Below are 12190 nucleotides of genomic sequence, written 5' to 3' on the forward strand. Positions count from 1 at the left end.
TCTGTGCCTCCCCAGAAGCGGCAACATCCCCCTCCCTCAGCTGCTAGGTGGAGGCATGGCCAGGCAGCTCTGCACACTGCCTCTGCCCCAAGTGCCGGCTCTGCAGCCGCGGCCAATGGGAGCTGTGGGGGTGGTCCCTGCAGGTGGAGGCAGTGCGCAAAGCCCCCTGGGCATGCCTCCCCCTAGGAGCCCAAGGATTTTGCTGCTTCTGGGGAGCCCCCCCACAAGGTAAGCACCGCCCAGAGCTCTCCCTCCCTCCGTCCCGTGCCCCAACCCCCAGCCCTGAGCCCCGCACCCAAACTTCTGCTGCTGCTTAGGGCCGGGGTGACCACTGCAGAAGTCACAGAGGTCAGGGAAAGTCTCAGAATCTGTGACCTCCATGATAAACTCGCAGCCTTACTGATAGGCCATTTTGACATCAACAATTGCTGCTTTTCAGTCCTCAGGAATTTGACCTAAGAGGAGAAGACATGAGGTGACAAGACTTAATAATAATCTATAAAAAATATAGGTGTGTTATACAGATGTCTCCATTTCTACAGGTAATGCCATTTAAGTCAACTGGAGATATGCCTAAATAAGAACTGAAAGATCAAGCCCACAGACACACACTGTTTCCACAGGGTCTGATTTTCGGAGGTTCTGAACAACTGCCACTCCCACTGATGCCAGCTGAAGTGATGGGTACTAAACACTTCTGAAAATTAGGCCCATATTGTCTAACTCCTACAATGGAATAAAAGAAAATACAACCACTGCCTTAGAGAACTCTTCCATCACTCTCTACTGTACAAATGATACAAAGTGATAACTTAACAAGTTAACGATTCTGTGAATATACAATATAAAATAAGCTTTTGTTTAATTCCTGTCATACATCGATATCTCAACTATTCAGCCACTCTGAGTCTATTGTTATTTGAAATAGTCTCTGCAGATTGTCACTGTGTCTTTCCTTCCCCTGTTATGTATCTAAAAAAAATGTAGTCTTATCATTAAGGCCTACTTAATTCACAATATTGCAGATCCTGCAATATTAGGCTTCCACCACAATTTCGAGACAGGAGCCCTGCCATTAAATGGATTAAAAGATGGCTAACTGATAGGTCTCAAAATGTAACTGTAAAGGGAAAATCATCGTGAGTGTGTTTCTACTGGGGTTCCCCAGGTATCAGTTCTTGGTCCTACACTATTTAACGTTTTTGTGAATGACTTGGCAGAAAACATAAAATCATGACTGATAAAGTCTGCATATGACACAAAAATGGGGGGAGTGCTAAATAATGAAGAGGTCACTACTACTGAGTGATCTGGCTAGCTTGGTAAAGTGGACACAAGCAAACAATGACTGTTTTAACATAGCTAAATGTATGCATCCAGGAACAAAGAATGTAGGCTATATTTATAGAATGGGGGGATTCTATTCTGGGAAGCAGTGACTCTGAAAAAGATTTGGGGGTCATGGTGAATAATCAGCTAAATCTGAGCATTTAGTGCAGTGCTGTGGCCAAAAGAACAAATGCCATCTTTGGATGAATAAACAGGGAACTCTTGAATAGGAGTAGAGAGGTTAGTTTACCTCTGCTGGAATACAGCATTCAGCTCTGGTGTCTACAACTCAGGAAGAATGTTGAAAAATTGGAGATGGTTCAGAGAAGAGCCATAAGAATGATTAAAGGATTAGAAAACCTGCCTTACAATCAGTGGCTTCACGAAAGTCCAAGCACACTATATCCACTGGATCACCCTTGTCCATGTGCTTGTTGACTCCCTCAAAGAATTGTAATAGACTGGCGAGGCATGATTTCCCTTTACAAAACCATACTGACTCTTCCCCAATATATCATGTTCATCTACGTGTCTGATAATTCTATTCTTTACTACAGTTTCAACCAATTTGCCTGGTACAGCCTCTAATTGCCAGGATTGCCTCTTGAGCCTTTTTTAAAAATCAGTATTACATTAGCTATGTTCCAGTCATTTGGTTTTGAGACTGATAGCTTACATACTACAGTCAGTTGTTCTGCAATTTCATATTCAAGTTCTCTCAGAACTCTTGGGTGAATACAATCTGGTACTGGTGACTTATTACTGTTTAATTTATCTTCCACACTATCTTAAACTATCTTCCAAAAGTTCTTCCAAAACTACTTCTATCGACACCTCAATCTGTGACAGCTCCTCAGATTTGTCACCTAAAAAGAGTGGCTCAAGTATGGGGATCTCCCTGACATCCTCTGCAGTGAAGACTGATGCAAAGACGTCATTTAGCTTCTCTGCAATGGCCTTAGCTTCCTTGAATGCTCCTTTAGCATCTCAATCAAACTGGGTTCCTGCGTCTGAGATTCTTTTTTAAAAAAATTGCTATTAGCTTTTGTGTCTTTTGCTAGTTGCTCTTCACATTCTTTTTTGGCCTGCCTAATTATCCTTTTACATTCGAGTTGCTAAAGTTTATGCTCCTTTCTGTTTCTAACCTAAGACTGTAACTCATTCATGTGTCTGTTTTCTTGCTTTAACTTTATATACAAGTCTCTAATTTCCTTTTCCTATTTAATAAATCTTCATATAGTTTAGTATAGGATTGGCTGCAAGCATTATTATTGGTGTGAGACCCAAAGCGCAATTGACCTGGGGTGACTGATCCTTTGGGAGCAGGAGTAACCTGAATATTGCTATGATTCTTGGTGTAAGGAGCCATTTATCACAGAGATATGCTCATTTAGGTGGCAAGACAGACCTGAGTACCCAGGGGCATTGACATCGGTTTTTAAAACTGGTACTCTTGACTAGCTGTCTCTACATTCTAATTTTTTATAGAATCAGACAGCTCACATTAAAAAAAATATATAATTAAGATCCCCTGGCCTCTGAAAGGGTTTTTCTTTCTCTTTTTTTTAAAATTCAAATTAGTTAATTCGAGCACTCACAGAGCTCACTGAAGTACTTTATATAAGAAAACCAGCAAACTGCATTACAACAAAGTACTTTACATTTGTGCTGAGTAACATTAAGTACTTTTACTTAGCATTATACCTCAGCCCAGCCAGTATGGAGAGGGGTTCCCCAAGCACAAATGCTACGTAGAAGGCTGACTATACTCTTTCCTGTGCTCTCCCTTTGTGACATCCCCCCAAAAATGTTCCTTGTAAATCCTACCATTTTCACCATCCAAGTCCATGGAAACTTTATTCTTCTCCTCACCTAGTAGTCTGACTCTTTTCTCTGTGGTAACACAGGATCGTGCAGGACTTCCTGGATTCAGGTTCCCAACTCCCAGGGGCTGCGGAGCACCATTTAAAGTGTGGGGACCATGCTGGCGGGAAGACTGAGGTCCTGTCTCTGAGGGATGGGAGGCCGTTAGGGGTTGTTGATTGAAGAGCACTCAGTCTGCAATGGCTCCTATCCCATAGGGCTGACCCTGCTCTGGCCTATTGGCTCTCACCACAGTGTGCAGGTGAAGGTCTCCCTCGTGATGACCTGCCCCACCCCACTCCCTTCCTGGCCCTGGTGCCACTGGATCACCTGAACCCAAGTTGGGCTGTGGCAGGCCAAAAAGAAGTTGGGCCATGGCCCTCTGAGTCTGCCACCTATGCAACTACCTGAGAGAAGAGCCAGGGAAGGGCTTTACACCTATGCGTAAGCTTGTACATCTATTAGTGAGTCGTCAGGAGGAATGCTCTTTTGATTCATCAGAATTTTTTTCCTTCACTATTATCCCTTCTTATTTCTTAAATCTATAATACAATCACATCATCTTTCTCATGGCAGAGAATTACTTAGGTTTAAATTCCTGAGGTTTATTACTTAATACTGTTATTACTTCATATTCATAAAGCATTTTGAAGATACAGAGTACTATGTAAGGGATAAGTTTTGACATCTTTATGGAAAACATTATATTACAAGTATTAAATAAAGTAACCTCAGTAACTCTGTTGAAGCCTTCAACGGGCTTGTAAAAAGCCAACCTCCCTCTTGAATGTAGGAGCAAAAGATTAAACAGTTTCATTTTCAGTCTCCCTAAATTTCCAGCTGAGACAGAGTTCCAAATCCACTCATTAGCAGATCAAATGCCTCATCACTACCATGACTAACTGTTCAACACTGCACTAGGTAGGAAAGTGGAGATTGCTCTCCTTAGTATTATTATAAGTCAACTTGATCCCATTACAAGAAGTCAAAAATTAACTTTTGTGCAGCATCACTACAATTACTAGCTGTCATGCTCCTCAACTTCAGCTGAATTGGTCATTTATATTAGTTCCAGAATAGCCTTGAGCGACAACCTATGTACAAAGACAATCTTGCTGTTTATTGAAACAGTTGCTCCCCCTCCTTTTCCCAATTTATTCCACTAAATAGATAATTAAAAAAAACAGCTGATCACCAAAACATACTCTAGCTATTCTGGAGGGCCATAACAGCCGCCAGGACTGTTCCGATATCTTTCTTATTCTTATCTCAATTCCATTAGGCTTCTGATATGTTGGCCAAAAAATGTATATTTCCTTTCTGAACATTCATTGCTGTTTTTCCTTTGAATTTTTTGCAGTTCTCTCCTCAGCACCAGTCTGTTCTTGTATACTCAATTATCTGCATTCTCCTGGTTTCAACAAGTCTTTAATAGATTCTACGCTGCTGAACAACAATACTTAATTATAAGTGAGGCTTATAATACAAGCGCAAAGACCATATGCCTACTATATACAGTACTAAAATACATCTTTATGTAATTCCATATGCTGCATGTAAATTAGATATTGATTTAATAACTGATTTTATATATATATATATATATATATACTGTGTGTATGTCCAATAACCTATTTCTTTCTCTAGCTTATCTGTCTATACCAGACCCCTCCCTAGACGTTACTATTATCACTTTCCACTTTACTAAGGATCTTTATGGAGTACCAGCCCGTTTTTAGCTAAAATCACAAATTATATTTACCAAAACCTAGCTTTTACACTATGTTTAGATTTCACATGCCTTGAGCAGCCACGGCTAAAAAAAATTAAAAATCTAATTTTTAACTTATTCTTTGCGTGGGGGGAAGGATAGCTCAGTGGTTTGAGCATTAGCCTACTAAACCCAGGGTTGTGAGTTCAATCTTTGAGAAGGCCATTTAGGGATCGGGGCAAAAATCTGTCTGGGGATTGGTCCTGCTTTGAGCAGGGGGTTGGACTAAATGACCTTCTGAGGTCCCTTCCAACCCTGGTATTCTATGATTAACTAACACGTGTCCTGCCTACTTAACGTATCTCTTTTCTTCAAAACATAGCAATTAATTTATGAAGCACATGTTAGGAAATCCACATGTCTTTGGAGCATGGGTAGCCAGTGACACAGCCGTTAGGGGAGGCTAGCCCCTCCCCTTCTGCCTGAGGCCCCAATCCTTCTCCTTCCCCTCCTCCGCAGGAGCCCACTGCAGCCCCCAGCACCAGGCAGCCAGGCAGCATGGCCGCAGCACCCCCAGTCCCAGAGTGCCAGGTGGCACAGTCCGAGTGCTGGGCAGGCAGCGTGGCCCCAGCGCCAGCTGCCCCGAGTCCGTGTGGTAGCCCCGCCAGCCCCACCCAGGCTGTTTGGGAAGGCACAGACACCCCTGGCCTATGATACTGCCGCCCATGCTTTGGAGCCAATCTGATTTGCACACCAATCAGAGAAACAGCTACCCGTTTCAACACATCTCCCAAGCACAACTATGTCATGTCCCATTGAAAATCTCTTCCAACTTTAAAATTCCTTTGTTGTACACAGTGTTGTTGTAGCCATCTGAGTCCCAGGCTATTAGAGAGACAAGGTGGGTGAGGTCATATCTTTTATTGGATCCGCTTCTGTTGATGAGAGAGACAAGCTTTCAAGCCACACAGGCCTGGGAAGGGTGCTCAGACCTTAGCTGTGACACTTAGAGTACTTTTCCCAGAGCCGAAGAAGAGCTCTGTGTAGCCCGAAAGCTAGTCTCTCTCACCAACAGAAGTGGGCCCAATAAAAGATATTGCCTCTCCCACCTGGGCTCTTTACAATTCCTGGTGGCTTTGGGGAGCCGTGGATGCTATCCTAGGTAGCCGTGGACAGGGATTTCCCTACACCCCCCCTGAATTTCTCCAAAACTCCCCCCCAGTTTTGTGAACTAGTTACATGCAGTATTGCCAATTTAGTGATTGTTTGGACATTTGAATTGAAATTGAAACATTAATACACACTTTAAAAGTATATAAAGTGTATTATAAAATATGTGTATCTGAAAAAGTATAATAGATTTGAAAAGTATTAACAAAGACTAGCTTCCTTATACAGCTGTTGTTTTTTATGACAATGTCAGTGCATTCATTTCGGTGATGCTGGCCAACCTAATAATTTCAAATTATGATTTGTAAGCAAAGTCTAAATGAGCTCTCCCTGACAGCTAGTGATGAGCTGGGGACTGGGGGGAAAGGCTTCAGGACCAGATTGTATTTACATTCACACTTAATCTACCTAGGTATCCAGCAAACAGAGCTGCGTTGCCCAAGTGATAGATTTTGGCTGGGGTTGGGTTACAAACCACTTGAATGTGGGGGGGTAATGAAATGTTGTTAATCTTATTGTATGAGTAAAGGGTAGTAGAATTGTACTTAGCCTGTGCTGATTGAGGGCATCGAGAGAGAGAGAGAGAGAGAGAGAGAGAGAGAGAGAGAGAGAGAGAGGGTGGGGACAGGTGTTTTGCTTGATGGTCTGCCTGAGTCACCAGTACTATTTGACCTGCCCCTCTCCACTGCTTAAAGACAGAGCTGATTAGGCTCCATAGATAGTCTTTTGTTTTGTTAAGTGATCATTACAGCTGAAATCACTGATAATCAGGTCTAAGTGCTTAAATCTGCTGTGGGACAATGTTTCTGTGGAAGAGACGGCCCAGTCTGCACTAGCAGCGAGGTTCCCCCACTGAGAGCTCAGCTGAAATCACTCAGAGCTGGGTGGAACCTCAAGAGACAACCTAGCAGAGGTCACAGTGGCAGGTGGCAGCAGAAGGTGACGGCGCAGGGCCATTGGCAACAGAGCGATGGAGTGAACGGTGGCACAATGAACAACAGTGGCCAGAGCGAACAGTGAGCAGCTGGAGGAACGAGCAAGGTGCCTTCTTGCCCCCCACCTGGGAGGTGAACTCATGTGAAAGCACCTCTGAACTCCACTGACCAAGAAGAACGCCAGTGAGTGTTAATGAGGCTGTTAAGAATGCTGGAGACACAACACAGTTCATGTGAACAAACATAGCTGTGGCATCATACACTACAAACTGGAGGCCAATGTTAAGTGCATTGTCACTTGTTCATCCTGAAGTTGAACACTGGTTCCGAACAAGACCAGCAAATGCTCACTATCTTTCTGCAAGAAACTCAACTGATGGGCTAGAAGCATGTGGTGCAACAGTGAAAGACTCAACAGTTGAAAAAATGAAAAACTCTCTCACCGCATTCAGAAAATATGTATACATGGCTGATGAATGCACCAGTGCAAATGGGCATCAAGTACACCTCTACCCCGATATAACACGGATTCGGATATAACGCGGTAAAGCAGTGCTCCGGGGGGGCGGGGCTGCGCACTCCGGCGGATCAAAGCAAGTTTGATATAACGCGGTTTCACCACCTATAACGTGGTAAGATTTTTTGGCTCCTCAGGACAGCATTATATCGAGGTAGAGGTGTATTAAGTCACTGTGTACATTATCTTGATGTCAGTGGTAGGCCAGTAGTTGCATTTCTAGATGTTCAAGTTATAGAAACACATCTGTGACAATCCACATCTTAGAAGAGTTAAATGCTTATCAATTGGACCCCAGACAGATGGCTGCGTGTGCATTTGATGGAGCTGGAAGACTTGGTGGAGTACAAGCTTTGCTCAGAGAAAAGTGTAACCCTAATCTCTCCTATACACACTGCAGAGGCCATCTACTCCAACTAGCGCTAGTACGAGCTGCAGACTCTTCAAAAGACATTAAAAGAGCTATAAATTTAATGTCTTCATTATATTCTTTTTTCAGCAAGAGTCCAAAAAGACTGAATATCTTGGAAAGTATAGAAGATGCATTGGGACTGAAGTTCAAATTAGTCCAACCTGGGAAAACCCTCTGGCTTTCTCATGAGCGATCCTTGGCTGTCTTAAAATTACTCCAGCCATTATTACTGGCTTTGGAAAGTATCTCAAGATGGGATGTATCTAAGTAGTGAGGCTGGTTGATTACTTTTGCTATTACGTTCAGAGAAGACTATTGCCATTCTCTCTCTTGTACGTGTACTGTTGAAACCACTTGGGTCATTAAACCATGCCATCCAGGCATCTGCTACAACAGTAGTAGATCTTTGTCCAGCAATAGAAGCTACATTTGGACAAATCAGAGAGCTATCCATTGAAAAAGTACTGGAAGAAGCACACTTCAGTCCAGAAGTTGACTAATGAAGGCATTTATATTGAATCCTTAAGTGAAGAGGACAAGAAGTGTTTGTTAAGGCAACTGAAAAAGTACACAGACTTGATTCTTAAAAATCTACAACAGTGACTTCTAGATTCTACTCAACCTCTAAATAGCTTTTACAGATCCCTGTCCTATAAGACACTATAAAACACTGACAGTTGAGTAGAGTGAAGCACATGGGGCTGCCATGTGCTCAGGACAGGCTAGAGGATTTGAACACAGAGTGGAATATCATACGACGAATAAATGAAGATTAGACTTCAACTTCTTTTTATCATCACTAGTGGCTCGACCCGATCTTTGTGTTATGTTTCCTGGGATGAAAGAAGTAGGAATTAATCTCTTGCTACTCCCAGTCACAACAGCTACAGTTGAGCGTTCTTTTTCATCATTGAATAGAATTTTGCGTTCTGAAAGAAGTCGCCTTCTGCCTCATCCTGTGAATGAACTACTGAGCATATCACTTGAAGGATTGGAAGTACGGGACACACGAGAAGCCACCAAAGATGAACACATTGCATTCAAGAAGTTCATTAACAGAGTTGTGCAAAATTATAACAAGAAACCGAAGGATGTAGATATAATGCTTCACAGAAGACTTGAGTAGCCAACTTTAATATGTGTGATGATTTTAAAACAGGAGTTAAATTTAATAAAATGGCCATGAAACATTTTTCAGTGTTTACTATGGTGCCATACAACCCACCTTCACCCTCACAGTCTCACCCCTCATCACCCTGCCCCCCCCCCCCCCATTCCTGGGGAAAACACTGGCCGTGGATGCTTTAGGACAGCAGCCAATCTCCCCTCCCTGCCCTTTAGAGCTGCACTCTCTTTGGGCTTGCCAAGGGCTGAGCTCTCTCTCTCCTCTCTCTAGCGGCTTGGTTTTGCGGTCACAGCGCGCTCCCCGCCTATGCCCGCCCTTCCCCTCTCGCCTTCTCCAGCCCAGGGACTCGATGGGCGCCTCGCCCGGCCCTCCTGTGGCCCAGGGACGGGCACCCACACAGGGGCGGGGCTCTGGATGGGAGCAGGTCCCGAGCCCACGGGGCAGGGGCCAGCGCCAGGCCGAGGCGGGAGTCCCCAGGGTGGTACCAGCAGGGCGCGCCGCCGGCGGCACACGCGGAGCGGAGCGGAGCTGAGAGACCTCCCGCCCGCTAGGGGGCAGCAGCGGCTCCCGCGCCGCCAGCTCGCGCGCAATCTCCCCTCTTGTCCACGCCTTCGGGTTGCGGTTGCGAGGGGAGGGCGTCTCCCCGGTTGGCGTCACTCCCAGCATGCATCGCGGCTCGCTTCTGCCCCTGCTGCCGCCGCCGCCGCCGCTGCCGCCGGGGGGAGAAGATGGCGGAGGGAGGCGCGGCGGATCTGGAGACCCAGCGCTCGGACGTCGCGGCGCTGCTCAAAACCGCCCTGCGCAAGGGCGACACCTGGTGAGGGAGGGGCTGGGCCGGGGGTGGTGCTGGGCCCTGGGTGAGCGGTGCGGGCGGCTGCCCGCCCCCGGGGCTGCTGGGCTGTGAGAGGCAGGGAGGGGCCGCTCTGGGAGACAGGCTCCCTGCTGGTAACCGGGGCGGCCCGACCCCGCACTCGGCCTCGGCGGGGGGCGCTCACTGCCCGCGGGTCCCGGGGGGCAGCACAGCGGGACTCGGGAGCGGCTGAGTCCGGGCTCCGGGTGGGGGCGGGGCAGTGGCAGCGTTAGCCGGCGGCGCTGACTCTTCCTGTGTCCCTGAACTCTCTTTCGGGCATAGCCTGAGCCCATGAGACCGCCATGGCCCTATGGGGCCACCCTGGGCAGCACGCTCCTGCGGCTCTAGTGTCGGGCCCGGCTGGGCGGGCGAGTCCCGTGTGCCCAGGACAATGAGGGGCCTGGCACTGCAGGAGACTTGGCCGGCCCCGGGAAGAGGATGATGAGCAGAGCCCGATCCCTTCCCCTCGGTAGGTGCCTGTTCCATTGTTCAAACAGAAACCAGGGAAACGGCCCCACCTTCCCTTTCGGGCAGTGACAGGCTGCATATTTGCCAGGTGCAGCACCCAAAAAAACCTCCCCACAATCATACTAGGCTTCGGGTCAAGCTTCTTGTTATCACTCCATAGCGTCAGCCCTCTGAAGATGCCAGCAGACAAGGCTGTTTAGTTGTAGCTTGAATCTGTTTTTTGTTGTTGTTGAAAAAGGTGTTTTGTGAAGTGTTTCATCTTTAGGTTGCAGCTTGTTAATTGTCAGTAGATCATACAAACTGCCCTAGGTATCGTTCATGCTTATAAAGAAAGAGGTAGGTCTAGTGACTCCATTTATTTACTTGGTGTTCAGTTACTGAGAATTCTCAGATTTCTGGTTCTCTGGAAACTGACTCACAAGTAAGACAATTTTAAAAATTCTTGATACTTCCAGGAGGGCTAATACCTCCCCCCCCCCCCCCCCATTCACACTCCCACCTTAGCCATGAAGTGTCAAAATTTGTATTTACTTAAAAGTAAATTTGATCTCTTAGAAGTAGACCACCTACATCATTTTGACTTAATATGTCACCACTCAGTGTTGTTCTAATTCTATAAAATATGGTATTTAATGGTGGTGCTACTGCAGCATGTGTCAGAGCCATACATATATTCGGATGCATTATTCAAATAGAGTGCTGAGTGGTTATTCATTTCTTGGCATTAAATTCTGCAAAAGTAGAAGTATCTAGAAAAAGGGAACAAGTGTATTTAACAAAGTAGTAATACTGAAAATGAGAAATGATGGTTATTAAAAAAATTCTAGTTTGAGAGAGAGTACTGGTCACAGTGGTACTTCTTGTGTTAGTGCAAGGAATTACTCTCAAACTAGCAGTGTTCAAAATGGAAGAAACTCGTTTAACTGTGACGGTAATATGGCTGCAGAAACAGGAGGATAAGATAGTAAGTTTAACAAAAGTCATCTTTTGAACATGTTTAAAAAATTCAATGTATTTAGATAGATAATGTTTTCACCTCCCAGCTCAGAGAGAGCTGACTAGGATGACAGTGTGGTCAAAATTGTTGTATTTTCCTCAATATATAATATCCAGGATTATATCTGATATTTAGCATGATAGTAAAACAAACTTGTAAAAAGCCTGATCATTGTGAGAGGCTGAATAAGTACAAAATGGGTATGAACTCTCACTGACATCAAATGTTCAAACAGTAGTATTGTGGTAAGTTGGCAAACTTAGTGGGTAGGACTTTTTAAGCTAATTTGAGCTAACCTTTTAAGGTTTCACAAAACAGGGTATGCCTTTACTTCATACTAAGTACTTATTCAGAAAAGATTGGGTAGTGGCTTCTTGAGCATTATTGTTATAAACAAATGTTATAAAAAATAGGTCTGAAGAGAGCAGCATATCACAATTCAGGACTTCAACAGTCATTCACACAAAATTAAGTGATGCTGAAAAAAAAATCATACTGTGTTCTATTTTGACTTATTCTGCTTGGGCTTGTTGACTGATATACCCTGGGTAGCATACCTATATATTATGCTGATAATACTACCCACGATGTATGTGGCTGGTATTTAAATATACGTATTATTAAGCAGTAGTATAGCAGTTATGTAGCTCAGATTGGCTTTTACCTTTGTTATAATCCTGTAAATTTATGCTGAAGTAAACCTTGGCTTGAGTAGCCAGGAAAACTGTAAGTATAGGACACGTGATTATTTCTTCATGGCAACAGGAATTACCCATAGGAACCTAGGAGGTGCCTTCACTCTCCTTATTACC

At 44.7% G+C, this 12190-nt stretch overlaps 1 protein-coding gene across 5 annotated transcripts in view; it reads left to right on the forward strand.

The window, feature by feature from the left end:
• Nucleotides 1–9744: 9744 nt before the first annotated feature.
• The window catches only part of USP15 (ubiquitin specific peptidase 15), a 144513-nt gene continuing 142067 nt past the window's right edge, over nucleotides 9745–12190 (forward strand). For all 5 annotated transcript variants that reach the window (XM_024205082.3, XM_024205083.3, XM_024205086.2 and 2 more), the window contains exon 1: nucleotides 9745–9880. In XM_024205082.3, the coding sequence (XP_024060850.1) occupies nucleotides 9792–9880 (89 nt within the window). In that variant the 5' untranslated portion in view covers nucleotides 9745–9791. The remainder of the gene's footprint in view (nucleotides 9881–12190) is intronic.

Source organism: Terrapene carolina, unplaced genomic scaffold (genome assembly GCF_002925995.2).
Source record: "Terrapene carolina triunguis isolate 2854851 unplaced genomic scaffold, T_m_triunguis-2.0 Scaffold68, whole genome shotgun sequence".
Classification (NCBI taxonomy): Eukaryota; Metazoa; Chordata; order Testudines; family Emydidae; genus Terrapene; species Terrapene triunguis.